At 56.4% G+C, this 14809-nt stretch overlaps 1 protein-coding gene across 5 annotated transcripts in view; it reads left to right on the top strand.

The window, feature by feature from the left end:
- The window catches only part of NFAM1 (NFAT activating protein with ITAM motif 1), a 50509-nt gene that overhangs the window by 31702 nt on the left and 3998 nt on the right, over positions 1-14809 (top strand). The window contains exons 5-8 of one of the 5 annotated variants that reach the window (XR_004621063.1): positions 645-731; positions 2100-2173; positions 12164-12239; positions 13420-14326. Coding sequence is in view for 4 of the 5 variants with exons in the window: in XM_011234147.3 (XP_011232449.1) it covers positions 645-731; positions 2100-2159 (147 nt within the window). In the remaining variant the exon portion in view is untranslated. Of the gene's footprint in view, positions 1-644; positions 732-2099; positions 2174-4873; positions 10238-10296; positions 12100-12163; positions 12296-13419; positions 14327-14809 lie in introns of those variants that run through there. The other 4 variants (XM_011234147.3, XM_034644567.1, XM_011234148.3 and 1 more) reach the window with 4 other exon arrangements.

Below are 14809 nucleotides of genomic sequence, written 5' to 3'. Positions count from 1 at the left end.
GTGTGCCCTCAGTGGCCCAGAGGCAAACCAGGTACAGCTTGATGGGAGAGGTATGTGGCCCCCGTGGGTGCCCAAGTCATCCGCAGGCACAGGCAGAGGTGGGAGTTCAAAGCAGTTCTAGAGGAGAGGATGGGTGGCCAGGACCCTCACGGGGGCAGGAGCTTTGGACCCGGGGAGTGAGGACAGATGCCAGGTGGCCATCCTATTGGAGCCACGGCCAAGGTGTCATGGCTGGGGCTGCTGGCAGCCAGGGTACTGAGGGCCTCAGGACAGGCAGGGACTGTGGGAGTGGGCCTCAGCCCCTCCTCTTGCTGCCAGGTAGAAGCGTGGAGAGGGCCCACCCGCGCTGAGCCCAAGGCTCTAATACAGCCTCGAGATGGTATGAGGCAGGCGACAGGGGGACACAGAGGAGTCGCTTTGAACAAGCAGGGACAGGGCAAGGTGGCTCTGTGAGAGAGGAGGGCAGGTGCAAAGGTGTGGCGGTGTGGTAGTGCGTGACATGGCTGGGCCAGGTGGCCATCCCCTCACAGGCTACGGCCCAGATGTCTCTGACTGTTCCCTGGGCTCCGGCAGGCAGGCCTGGCTGCTGGGACCCAGTCCCTGCCCCCAGTTCACCTTCCTCTGACCCTTGCCCTCTCCTGCAGGCCCTACAGCGCAGAGACACTGAAGTCTACTCCTGCATCCAGAACAAGGCCAGCAGCCTGCCCCCGACCCCGAGCCTCCTCTCCCAGGTATGCGGGGTGAGGGGTGGGGGCAGCACGCCTGGGTCCTCCTCTTATTCCATCCGCCCTTCTCGTCTGTAAAATGGGGATAAATAGGACCACAAGAGTGAGCCACTTGCAGCTGAACCCGAGCCCTCTCCCCCAGGCAGGTGGTCTAGTGGTTAGGAGGACCCGAGAGTTTGAAGCCCTGTCCCATCCCTTCCTAGCTGTGCAGCCCCGGGCCGAGGGGCTCCCCTCTGAGCCTGAGGCCCCTCCTCTGTGACTGGGGAGCCTCAGCACTCAGCTCATAGATTTGCCGTGAAGGTTGAATGTTGTCCTGGGACCAGTAGGCACTTGTGCAATGTGAGCAGTGTCTGCACGGGCCAACCAGGCAGGGGGCGTTGCTAGGCTTCTAGCTGTCCCCAGGCTGACAGTGGCTGAAGTTGGAAGCTAGAGTCTGGGCTGGTGCCAGCCTGGGCTGGCCCGGTCAGGCCTCTGTTCTCATCAGGATGGGGCCCGAGGCACATCACTTGATCACCATTCCCTCTTAAACCTCACTTTGCTCATCCATAAAGGGGATGAGTGACACTTTCCTGCAAAACCAGCTGCCCTGAATTCAAATGAGTTCCGGGTTAAGTAATGTCTACACCAGAGCTTTTGGCCACCATAAAGTGCAAGGGGTTATCAAGCTGACACAGGAGCCCATGGGTGGTGGGTGGGTTCACGGACACCTTGGAAGAGGCGTCAGGAAGTGAGGGGGCTGGCACGTGGCCTGCCGCAGCCCTGGGGGCCCAGGCTGGCATTGTTTGTTGACTCTCCTCTTCTCAAAGCCCTTTCTGTACTCAGCCCTGAACTTGGCCCTGACTAGAAGCAGGGCTTCCCCATGCTGAGACCCCCCCAAGGATGTCTGGGCCGTCCTAGGCAGTGTCCACCCTGTGCCAAGCCCTGTGGCGCTGGCTAGGACGGCTGGACGTGGCCCTGCCCTCCAGGAGTCTTGGGTCTACAGGAACAGGTGTTGACCCAACACACAGAGGCAATTGCAGCCCCCTTTGAGGGGTGTGCTACGGGGAGGCACCTGACTAGGGCTTGGGGAGGGGGCTGTCAGGGACCCTGAGCCAAACCCTACAGGGTAAGTAGGAGGTAGTTGGGGAACAGGTGGGGGTAGGGAGCCCCCCAGACAGAGGAGAGAGCATGTGGGGAGGCCTGAGGGGCTGGAGGGCAGGGAGCGAGGGCGGGTGGAATGGAAGGAGAAGAGTTTGGCAGGGTGGCCTTGGGGACATGGACAGGCCCCCCTGTCAAAGCCATGCAGGGAGCTGTCTGTTGGCCTCTGACTAAAACTAGATTAGTCCAACGTTGTTCTCTTCCCATTGCTTTTTTTTTCTTTCTTTCTTTTCCCAGGAGAAAGTGCGCGGATTTACAGATGACAGCGAATTTAACATGGTCTATGAAAACCTCTAGGACGAGCTCTACAGGTCCATAAGTAGCCCCGGATCTGAGGCCCCATGGCAGCCCCTCCCTCCACAGAACTGGTCCCGCACCAGGAGCGAGGCCCCAGGGGTGCCCCATCACCTTGCCCCCACATTAGGGCACTTTGGCCTTGGTCTACCCCCGACGGCCCATTCTGTGCCCCAGCCATACCACTGAGCATCTTGCATCTGGCCTTCGCCAGGCTCTTCCCTCTGTCCCCCAGCCCTTCCTCAGTCTCCTTGGGCTCTCCTGAACACCACCCCTCCCCAAGCCGTCCTCACTCTCTCAAGTTCCGCAGGCTCTCTTGGCGCCAGCCTGCACCGCAGACTGTAGGCCAGCCACGCGCTCCTCAGGTGGTTCCCAGCCAGGGACCCTTGTCAGTGCTGTGAGCACGAGCATCAGCGGGGCCAAATAAAGGAACAATTACACAAATGCCCCCTGCCCAGTGGGGTCGAAGGCATAAGGCAGCCATGCAAGGTGTTGGGAGGGCAGGGGGCTAGGGGGAGGTGTGGGGTGGGGGTTAAGAAGGGAGCTGTGCAGAGGCTGGGCTGGGCTCAGGGACAGAGCTGGAGGCCAGGCAGGTGGCTGAGTGGAGGTCATCAGTCTGGGGGCCTGGAGCCGGGAGGGAGAGGAAGGAAATGTGGCATGTTTGGGGCAGGGGATGGGGAGATGCTGGCCGAATGGGCTGGACCTCCTGAAGTTCTCCATCCCCCAGCAAGGACCCCAAGGTTGTATCCATCAGCCTGCCCGTCTGCACTCACCGTTTTGTCACTTCTGCAGCCCTCCTCCAGGCCTCAGCTGCTCCTCCTTCCCCCTTGAGCCCCAGTCCGCCAGAGCCCCAGTCTGGCCTACCTGGACCCCACCCACCTGCCTCATGTGCCTGGCCCAGTGCTGGGAGGCCCTGTCCTCACGCAGGGCTCGGTGCCTGGGGCCCCTCTGGCAGGCGAGCAGCTCCCTCGGTGTTGCTGGAGCTGAGGCCCTGTGCAGACGGTGGCCCCTCAGGGCTTGCACAGGGCCATTTCTGTGGCTCCAAGCGCTCATTTCTCCCTCTCAGCAGCCTTGATGGAACCCATGTCACAGGCAGACTGGGCTGAGGGTGGGGAATCACCCAGGCTGTGGGACTCTGCTCCTTCCTTCCTCTGCTCTCCTCTAACCCTGCTGCTTTCTACCAGCTCATTTGTAAAATCCTCCCTCCCACCCCCAGGCTGCCCCAGAGGTCCTTGAAGGGCCCTTGGACATAAACATGTTCAGGGACAATGAGGGGCCTGAGGCACAGTCCGATCCTGGCCCTGAGCGGCACTGGGCCACCAGTTTGTGGGCACCCAGAGAAAACCTTTATGGGAACAGGGTGCCTGCGTCGTGCAGTTGGTTAAACGGTTAAGCGTCCGACTCTTGGTTTCGGCTCAGGTCTGATCTCAGGGTCATGATCTCAGGATTTTGATCTCAGGGTCGTGGGATCGAGCCCCGAGTTGGGCTTCACGCTCAGCGCGGAGTCTGCTGAAGTTTCTCTCTCCCTCTCCCCCTCTCCCATGCTCGAGAGCGTGCTCTTTCTCCGTCTCGCAAATAAATAAGTAAATCTTTAACAAAACAAAACAACCCACATGGGATCACGTCCCTCCTTGTCCTCAGCAGTTCCCACCTCCCTGGGAACAAAATCCTAACTCCTCCCCATGGACTGTGAGGCCCCTCAGGACCAACCTGTCACCCCTTCTGTAAACACAGCCGTTGTTGCCAGCACAGTGGCCGAGTCTGCTTGGGGGCAAGACCAAGGCTGAAGTGCCCTAATGTGGGAGCAAGGGTGCTGAGGTCTCCAAGGAGCAGGCAGAGAGGCAGGGAGGAGGAGGAGGGTCAAGGTGGAAGGGTGGGACCCTCGGAGGGGCTTTGACACAAGGGAGGGGGGGTAAGAATATCCTGGGACTCCCAGTGTGGAGCAAGGAAGACTGAGCACCTGTCCCTTCACCTCCAGGACTGAGAGCCCGACGGGCTGTTGCAGGGGCAACAGGTGGCAGAGTCCCGCAGGGGGTGCAGGGGGCCGTAGGGAGGAGGAGGGGCAGAGAGGGCTTTGAACTGAGCTCCTTGAGGGCAGGCTTGTGTGGACTCTGGACTCTAAAAGAGGGAAGGAGGGAAGAGCTCCGGACTTGGGAGCCCTCTGGGGCTGTGTGGCAGCTGGCCTTTCTGGAACCCCAGCTCCACCTCCCAGCAGCTGTGGCCTCCTGAGCCTCGGTTGTGGTGACAAGTCTGCTCCGTGTGGCTCAGACAGGACAGATGGGGACTCTCTGCTCCTTCAGAGGCTCAGGGGGTGTGCATTTTCCTCTCCATTCATCCTCCAGGAAAAACAGGTGATTACAGAACAGCGTGGAGGGGGTCTGCTAAACAAGGGGCAGGCATCCCTCAGGGGATGGGGCCCCAGGTTCTGTTGCCCCCATGGGGAGGGGGATGAGGGGGACAGGTCAGACCCGGGTGAGGGGAGCCTTAGACCAGAAGGGTGGATGGCGGCATCCTCAGGGTAGATCCCGGGCCTAGGGCTGGTAGAAGCCCCCCGCGGCCCCTGAGGGCCAGGCCCCAGGGAACAGCTCCTTCCCACCCAGACTCTGCCCCAAGACACCCCTCAGAGCGGCAGTCGGGCCTGTCAGGGTCTCCGTCGGCCTGCCCAGCTCCGACGGGGATTTCCTACCGGCTCTGAGCAGAGCCCACCTGCCCCCCAGGTCACCCTCTGCAGAGCCTCGGGCGTCTGGAACAGTGCAGCGACTTCTGACGCCCTCCCCGTCCGAAGGCCTCTCTGGGGCAGCCACTCAGAAACGGCCCTCGCTGCCCCTTCCCTCCGGTTTCAACCTCCAACCCCCCTTCTGCTCCTGTTCCTCTCGGGGCTTGCTTGAGAACATCATCCCTGGAAACCAAACCCAGGAACACAAAATAGGTGTGGGAAGCGGCGGCCCCTCCTCAGCAACAATTTCCAGAGTATTCTGCGAAGCAGAGTTTCCATGGGAACACGTGCGGTTCCACACAGAACCTCGGTGGGGCTGGGGATCCCCCTCACAGCCAATACTGCAGGACCATGGCCTGGGGGCCTTGGCCCAGCACAGCCACGGCGTTTTGGCCACCAGCGCTCACTAACCTGAAGTCAAGCTACTGGCAAATCTGCCTTTTTTTTTTTTCTTTCTAATTTAAAGGCGCACTCCATTCTAAGGATGCCTCTGGGATTTCCAGGATGGATTTTTATGTAGCTCAATAGTTTCCTTGGCAGACCGCTCAGCCAGGAGAGGTGGGCCATGGCCCCAGCCCAGCCAGGCTGACAAGGCAGTGTCTCTCTGACCCTCTCAATGCCAGGGGCTATCACCCACCTGAGGGGCTTCCTCACACCGGGATTCAGACTCCATGAGTTGGGGGCACCAGCAGGAGGTGCTGGGCCACCTTCCGTACTAGGCTCCTTCCTTGACCTGCAATCCTAATTACCTAATTAGGGCCTGTGAGCCCTGACCCAGTGCGGGTCCGGACCTTACTCTCCGCACTCGGTATTTCGTGTGTGTGTGTCTGAGCGGGTGGTGGGGGCCTAACGGGCATCACGCAGGGGGTAGAATCCCCCTGATGCTCCTGCCAGTCCCAGCCTCCATCCCAGGCTCCTCCAGAGGTGACCCCTGGGTCACTGGGGTGTGGGGTTTTTTTCAGGCTGTTTGCATTGCATCCACTTACATACGTGCATATATATGAACACATAAAATACATATGCTTGTGTGGGGTTCTGGAAGCTTAAATGGGATCGTTCTGTAGGTGTTGTTTGTGCTTGCTTTGTTCATGAGCCCCACGTGGTGGGGATCTGCCCGTGACAGCTCACAGAAACCGCCAGACTCCTTAATTACAGCAAAGGATTCCACAGTACCCGTGGATCCTAATTTAACCAGGGCCCGATAAATGGCCTTTTCAGTTCACAATTTCCAGCCTCACAGAAGGTGCTGCAGGGAATGTCCTCAGACATAATTTGCAGAACTTTCTCCATGGGAAATGACGAAAAGGCTTCGCTGGGGCCCACGGTGTGGACATTTACTATTTTAGCAGACACTGCCAAGTAGTCACGCACAGGGTTTGTGCTGGTCTTCATTGCTCAAGCTTCTCTCTGCACTATCTCATTTCATCCTGAAAACACCCTGTGCAGTGTTGCACGGGGAGGGGGGCACTTGTCTCCCCATCTTACTGAAGCAGAAACTATGATAGAGAGAGGCTGAAGGTCATATAGCCCAGAAGAGGCAGCTCCAGCACTGGGCTGGCTTCCACTGTGTGTGGTCCTTGGGACCCCATGGGTCATGTGAGGGGAGAGGGGGGTTGCACAAAGTGTCTTAGATGGACTCAGTGCCCCCAGGGCTGGGGAAGTTCTTGAAGGGACAAATTTCTGCCAGAGATAGACTGTCAGCCTTACATTGCTCAGAATTGGAGGGGGGGGTCCTCCTTCCCTGTGGTCGGTCTATCTTTTGGGGGAAATGAAGGCAGGTCTGTAGAGATGCTGAAGCTGGGCCCGCCCAGCAGACAGCACACACTGTGGGGCCTGGCTTCAGGCAGCCTAGACATTTGGATCCCTAGCCTCCCCTGGAAATTTCTGGGCACAACATGCCTGGAGGTGCAAGCCGCCTCTTGGAAGCTTTCTAATCCGGGATAATGCTGCTGTAATCGGCAATGTTTTGCATTTGCAACCCTCTGGTTACCTGAAAACCTCCCCGCAATGGCTGTATCTGGAGAGGGTTTAAGTTTACCACTTTGTGCGCCTTGAGGGGCTGAGGAACACAGGCTTTTACTCTGTGCCCCTTCGCCCGCCCCATTTCAATTCCCCAGTGAGTGCCACAGGCCTGGGGGCCCAGGCTGGCTGAGCTCACGGCCTTGGTTCGGGGCACAGCCCTGTACCTGGCTCCCTACAGGAGCCCCAGGCTGATCAGGGTACAGTTTTTCTCCCCAATTCCCCCTCCTTCCTGGGTCCAGCCCACCCGTCTAATCTCCCTTCAACCTCCTCTCCTTCCAGCCCCTTCCCAGTCTCTGCCACCAAACTGATCTTTCAATAGCACAGACCTGACCATGCCTCTCCCCTCTCAAAACCCTATAGTACCTCACATTTATTCATTTCAACAAAGGGGCCAAGATAATTCAATAGCAGCAAAAACAGACTTTGAACAAATAGTACTGGAAATATGGACACTCCCACGCAAAAGGATGAAGCTGGACCCCTACCTCACACCCTGTACAAAACCTCACAGTGGCTTCCACTGTCCACAGGATGGAGCCTTGACTCCTCAACCCTGTACTTAGGGGTCTTACAACTCCTTCATTCTTTCAACATATGTCCAGCTCCAACATTGTGCCAGCACCTGTGCTGAGACTGGGATAAGGGACGGATGCTTCTGTCCTCATGGATCCATCAGCCTCATTTCTGACCAGCACCCACCGGCCCGGGCACCCCAAGCGCCATCCATGCTCCCACCCACAGCTGCAGTTCACTGAGATGCCAAGCTCACCACCTCTGAACCTGTGCCCTTCCCAGTTTCTCGGTCCCAAAGCCCTTCACCCCATTCTCTGCCTGAGGAATTCCTGCTCAAATGCCACTTCCTCTATGAAGCCTTCCTTCAAACCCCTTCCCCCACCAAGCAGTTAACCCGTGCCTCACTGCTCTGACCTCCGTGAGCGGAATCAGTTCACACACACGCCCATCTCCCCCAGTGGGCTCTGAACTTCTGAGCACGGCGAAGATGCTGTGTGTTTCTCTTTGTGCTTGACTCATAGGAGGGGCTCAAGAGCCATTTGTGTAAAGAATAAGGGAACTTTTTCCTTTGCTGGTGATTTAGTGCCTCTTCTTACTGAAAGAGGAAGAATGATTTTATTTTCCGGTTTCCAGAAAGTGATCTCTAGTACATGACCCATTTCACATAGGTGAAGATTGAAACAGACACAGTGCTCCCTCCAGAGCAGGGGAGGTGAGGCCAGGAACGTGCAGGGTCTGGAAAGCTGGCACCAGCCCGCCAGACAGGAGGGGCAGGCTCTGCGTGGAGTTGCTGGAAGCGCAGGCACATGAGAAAGAGGCGAGAGCCGAGAGCAAGAGCGAGCAGCGGCCCCTGGCTTCACATCCCGGCTCCCAAAGCTGTCAGAGGCTCCGGTCGATGACACGTGCCTGTGGGGCTTGCATCAGGGCCTGAGAGCGCTGTTAGGGCAGTTCTGTTAATGGATCCCAGAAGCCCCTGTCACTGGCAGGGGATGCTTTAGCCGGCTCAGCAATGTTCTGACCACTGTCCCTCGCCTCACCAGCTGGCTGTTCCTCCTGCCTCAGCTGCCTCTAGGCCAGGCCAGACGGCCCCGACCCTGCAGAGCCTGGGACCCTCCAGGCAACCAGCAGCACTGATTCCGTGGCAGGGGGCAGGGTGGGAGCCCTGAAGAAGCCCCTTGTGGGTCCTCGTGTTCTGCCCAGGTCAGAGCCACCCAGACAATGGCTGGATTGGTAGGGGAGACTCAGGGCTACTCAGGCCTTAGAAAGGCCCTCTACTCTGACCTCTCTGGACTCAGCCTCAGCACCTGCCTCCAACAGCCTCCCGGCCTACTGCCTCCTGTGGGCAGGGAGCCCTGAGGTGCTGCGTATTGGGGGGTAAAGGCAGGAGAGCTGCCCCTTTGACCTGTTAGGAAAAGTCTGGCCAGGGGAACCCCAGGGGGAAGGGAGATTCTGGAACTGAGTGAACAGGTCCAGAGAGAAAAATGCTAACTGTGCTGATACAAAGTGAGCTCTGAGCTCCCACACCTCGGCCCTCCTCAGCCTTGTGGAGTGGGTTATCCTGCCTCCCGGGATATAGTGAGGAAGCCAGGAGAGGCTGAGGAGAGAGTCAATCCCAGGCTGGCCCGATCCCGTGACTGGTGCTCCCACCCCACAGCTCAGTGCTACAGGCCACCTCTGTCTTCTCCCTGGGTTCAAGCCTGGACTGGGAGATTGCGGAGAGCTTTAAGATGCTCTCAAAAAGCCCTGCCCTGCCTTGGAGGAGGGGGAACGGCTGCTGATGGGTATGGGGTTTCTTTATGGCATGATGAAAATGTTCTAGAATGGGATAATGGTAACGGTTACACAACCTCGTGAATATGCTAAAAGCCACTGAATCGTACGCTTTAAATCCCAAAGAAAATATATTGTTGGATAGGCTATGGGAGCCCCAAAGAGAGTGAATTTCATGTTATGTGAATTATATCTTAATAAGACAAAACAAAAACAAAAACTGCCCTGTTTAAACACTTTCTGTGTCTCCTGTTCATGACCCCCAGGACAGAGGACAGAATACACATCACACGTGTGCATACACACATACTTCCCTGGGACGGTGCCCAAGTCCGCAGCCCTCCGGCCCTCCACCCCAGCCTGCCCCGCCCCCTGTCCTGCCCCTCCTCCCTCCCTCTTGCCCAAGGGTCCTTCCAGGCTCAGGGACATGGAGTTCTCTCTGCCCACCGTGTATTTACATGCCTACTATGTTCTGGAGCTAGGCACTGTTCCCATTTTATAGATGAGGAAACGGAGTATCAGGGAGATGTAGCAACTTGCCCAAGTCCACACAGGGGGCAAGCGGTAAGGCTGAGATTCGGGCCCCAGAAATGACTTCAGAGCCCGTGATCTGAACCTCTTTGCTCAGCGGCCTTCTGCCATGAGCTGAACAGTGGGCCTCCCTGAGATGTCCACATCCTAATTCCTGGAACCCATGAATGCCCTTATATGGCAAAGACTCTGCAGATGTGATTAAGGATTTTAAAAATGAGATTATCCTGGTTATTACAATTTACAAGTGTTCTTATAAGAGATTATAGGTGGAAGGCAGAAAGCAATATGAGGATGGAAGTAGAGAGATTGAAAGTTGCTGCACTGTCGACTTTGGAGGAGGACGGAGGAAGGGGCCATGAGCCAAGGAACGCAGTTCTAGAGCTGGAAAGGGTGATGAGGCAGATTATCCTCAAAGATCTGGAAGGAGCGTGGCCCTGCCAACCCCTTGGTTTCAGCCTGGTGAAACTGATTTTGAATTTCTGGCCCCCAGAACTGTCAGAGAATAAATGTGCACCGTTTTAAGCCACTGAGTTTGTGGTAACTAGTTAGAGTGGCCATAGAAAACTAATATGCTTTCCCTTCTAGAAGGACCTATTCAGCCTCCCAGGCCCCCCGGTCAGTGGTTCCTCCCTGCTCTGCTTCCTGTGGTTGCTTCTCACAGCTCCGACCCTGGAGGTTCTGCTGCTGCTCTGTGTTTACCCCAAACTTGGACCTCTTCTCTCACTCCCAGCACTGACATTGCCAGGCTGGTGCCATCCTCCAGTTGCCCAAGAGTAGGCACCAGCTCTGGGGCATGGCAGAGGAGGAAACTGAGGCTCAGAGAGGGGCAGTGAATGCTTAAGGTCACTCAGCTAGCAAAGGGCAAGGCCAGGTTTGAACTTGGACCTGGTTGATTCTAGTGCTGGTGCACCTAACAACTCCTCTCCCAGTGACACTCAAGAAATGTCCCTGAATGAGTGTCCCCAAACGAGTGACCCTTGATAAATGCCCCCGAATGAGTGACACTCAAGAAATGTCCTTGAAAGGCAGGCAGACACAGAAACCCAAAGAAATATATTGTTGGATAGGCTATGGGAGCCCCAAGGAGAGTAAACCAAGCCTGAGCTAACCAAGGAAGACTTCCTGGAAGAGGGGACCTTGAAGGATGAAGGCATTCCAGATGGAGAATATCATGAGCTAAGGCCTGAGGATGGCAGAACATGTGAGGTGCTTGGGGGAGCCTGGGGAGATGCCACCAGGCCTAGGTCGTGAAGGGCCTTGGATACCAGACTGAGGCCTGGGGGGCACACAGAAGCTGGGAAGCAGGAGAGCAAAATCCCCTACGTTGTTCTTTAGGCGGCAACTCGAGTAAATGGCTCAGGGGAGGCTGGCTTGTTTCATTTGGAGGCTGCTGACATCGGCAAAAGCTTTGGGACTGGGACTGAGGCCAAGGAGGTGTAGCCTGGGGCAGGGGACCAGACTCTAGAGCCACTTCAGAGGGGAGGGGACAACAAGACCTGGTGATCTACTGGCCTCAAGCATCCATGCCCCACCCAGAGGACAGAGGCTGGTTTCAGTAAACACAACCAGACGTACAGGAGTGGAGCACCAATGTAGGGAGAAATCCAGGCAGCAACTAGGGGGAGGTGTCCTAAAGGTAGCCAAGAGAACGGATCAGGACTCCGGGGACAGGTTGAGGGGGCAGACACATGGTGAGGAGAAATTGGGAAGGCTGTGGTGGCCACAGCTGTGGGGGGAATGAGGTAGTCAGGGAAGGCGTGCCAAGAGGTGACCAGTGCACCCATGGTCAAGGACTCTTAAGGAAAGGTCCTTTCCCTCCTCTGCTGCTGCTGCTTCAGGGTACCAACCCCAGCACCCAGCTGGGCCCGTATGAAATTGGACCTTTCCTGATGGGCTTCATGTTAGGGAAACCTGATAACAAATTCTAAGCCAATAAGAGCAAATAAATGAGGGGTGATTACTGACAATAGAAGAGGGTACACCACGGGGTGCCTCCAAATAGCATCTCCTCCAGTACATTTTAAGTGCTTTATAGGTCATTAACTACTTGACGGAGAGAGCCTAACACTTAAAGCAAAGAATTCTGCGCCTCTGCCAGGGAAAATCAATCAGAAATGAAGATTGAGCATTACTGATGTTAAGATGTACTGGGTGGGCAAACGGGATTCGATTTACACATAATTTTAAGGCCCTCTCCGTTGTGTAAAGTGGAGCACACTGGTATTTGAGGCCATTTATAAATCCAAAACTTAAGCCTCCCTGCCATTTTTTGTTGTTGTTATTGTTAATGAAATATTTCAAAGACATCGAGAAGTACAGAGATGAGCTTAATGTCTAAGCCCACCACCTAACTCTGTCAAATAAAACATTACAGCTATGGTTGAAGTATCCACTGTTTAAAAATGTTACTTGCTTTTTCTTCATGTCTTTTCAAATCCCTTCTGTCTTCCAGCCCCACCTCTTCAGGGAGACCAAGGCTGACCACCCATCCCTGCCCAAGACATCGCTCCTTCCTCTGAAATCTGAGTGTAATTACTGCCTCTTTAATTAACTTGGCGATTAATCACCACCTGCTTGTGAAACAGCTTTTATTGTCCTTGTCCATCTCATATGTGGGATGTGGATGGGGGTGGGGACCAGGCAGGCAGGAAGAGGAGGGACAGGCAGTCTGATCAGAGTCTGCTGGAAAAAGAGGCATGAGAAAGTGTCATATCAGAGGATCAGCTGGCTCCTGGCTCAGAATAAGAAGCTGCCAGGTACCAGGAACTGAGAAGAAATGAAGATAAGACCCCAGAAAGCAGTGGGCACTAGGAGGGTAATCTGCTGTTGCTGCTCCCCTCTGTCCAGAATGTTCTTTTTTCATTGAGCCTTGTTGCAGGCTTGTGCCCCCCCAAAAGAGATGTTGAAATCCTAACCTGTGAATGTAACCTGATTTGGAAATAGGGACTTTGCAGATGTAATGAAGTTGAGATGAGGTCATGCTGGATTAGGGTGGGTCCTAATCCAATGACTGGTGCCCTTATAAGGGGCCCTGTGAAAACAGACACAGGGAGAACTCTCTGCGCCAGCAAGCCAGCTATTCTGCATGCCTGAACCTGGCCATCCAGGCTCTCAGGTAGCATTTCTCTTGTCAATTAATGCTCTCACCCAACTCCAGGAGCAGCTCCTACACCCTCTTTTATCAGAGAACATCTTCTCCTCTATCCTGTCTCAGAGACCACCCTTCAATCAAAAGGACCAGCCTGGGGAGCACCTGGGTGGCTCAGTTAGTTAAATGCCTGACTCTTGATCTCAGGGTCTGAGTTCAGGCCCCACAGCTTGGCTCCACGCTGGGCACGGAGTCTACTTCGAAAAAAAAAAAAAAAAAGGCTAATTTGGGATGGAGTGGGGTTTCCCAAGGATTCCCTTCTCCCCAGAATAGCATGCCTGCTCAAGTCAGTTTCCCTTGTGGCTCCACCCCCCTCCCCGGCCAAAATCCTTCCACATGCCCCCAAAAGGTGGGTAAGATAGCCTGGTTTGACCAGAGTGCTTTTGATGTCTTCTGTGATTTGTGGGGGAGGGAGTGCCAGGAAAGGAAAGGACCCAGAATTTAACATGGAGGTTAGGGATGGCTCATTCCCACCACCAAGTACAGTGCAGCCTACAGCATATTCACTGAAATAAGCTTCCAAACCACCTTCTTCTCTAATCCATCGAATCTTTTGACAGATGGGAAACTGAGGCCCTGACACTCCACAGTGCTTCGCTGTGTAGAGATCTGAGATCCCGTGATGTAAGCATGTCCTAGTATCAGCTCAGCCATCACTCCCAGGTGACAGCATTCCTCTACATGTCCGTCTCTCCATTCTTGAAGGAGAATAGTAATACCATTTTCTAGGGATGTTACCAGCCTTAAAGATAGCTCTAAAAACCTGTATGCACATTTTCCATTAATTCAATCAACAAACACATTTTGAGCCCATCCTGTGTGCCAGGCCCTGGGGGATACAGTGGTGAGCACCACAAACCCAGTGTCCCGACCTCAAGGTGCTACCTCTTCGGTCGCCAAGGGCAAAGAAATGCAGTTATACTCGGGTGGTTAACTTTTATGATGGGGTGCACGGAAGCAGCGAAGGAAAGACTGCGGCTCTCAGGAGGGCCCAAAAGAGCAGCAGCGGCCGCAGGAAAGAAAAGGCGAAGAATGAAACCAGCAACCCCCACCCCACTGCCTGAGCCCCTGCTTCATCTCAGCCAATCAGGCCTCAGTTTCGCCGGCCGGCCGACCAATCAGAGCTGGAACTGGAGCGCTTGTAGAAGGGCCCGGCTTCCCGCGGGAGGGCCGCCGGAGCCCGCGCTCCGCCCTGCCCCGCCACGGCCCGCCCGAGCCCCGCCCCCTGTCCGCCCAGGCCCCGCCCCGCCGCGGCCAGCAGGGCCTGCCCGAAACCCCCTGGCCTGCGGCCGGCCGCCGGGGCCGAGTATTGTCTCAAAGGCCGAAAAGAGAGGAAAGCGGGGAGATTGGGGGACAGCCACGTGACCTGGAGAGGATTTATACTATTTTTCTTTCGCTGTCGACAATATTGCAAAATGTATGAAAGGGACCGCACAGCCAGGACAGGAGCGTGAGGGCGCGGGCAAGGTAAGCAACCCCCGGCCGGCTTCGTGGGGCGCAGGGGCACGGGGACAAATCGCGGCACCACCCCGCTCACTAAGCGGCTGTCCCGGGGTCTGCGTCCTGGGTCGGCCTCTGAGCCTCGTGAGCCTTGAGCAGTGTAGACTCGGTCCGGCCGCTGGGGCATCTCGGAGGCGGCGTGGACGCGGCCCCTGAGCCGAGGAGTCTTCACTGACCCGGGGGCTGCCGTGGCGCTGTAGTCGGGCGCCTCCGAAATCCCGAGGTAGTTAAGGCAGTCCGCGTAACTAGCGGCGGTGAGACCGTGGAGACGCGGACTCTGACCGAGGCACCCTGCAGCGCCCTGGCGGGCAGCGGGAGCGCCGCAGAGCCGCGGGGCGGTGTAGACGCGCGCGGGGGGCGGCCGCGGAAAGTTTGCTGGAGTGCGCGGGGCGGGCGCGCCGGGGGCTGGGCGCAGACGGAGGCGCGGTGCCGGGGCCCGAGCGCGCGGCC

Source organism: Ailuropoda melanoleuca, chromosome 15 (genome assembly GCF_002007445.2).
Source record: "Ailuropoda melanoleuca isolate Jingjing chromosome 15, ASM200744v2, whole genome shotgun sequence".
NCBI classification, from domain to species: Eukaryota; Metazoa; Chordata; class Mammalia; order Carnivora; family Ursidae; genus Ailuropoda; species Ailuropoda melanoleuca.
Note: the sequence above shows the minus strand (reverse complement) of the source record. Positions and strands in the feature narration are given on the sequence as shown.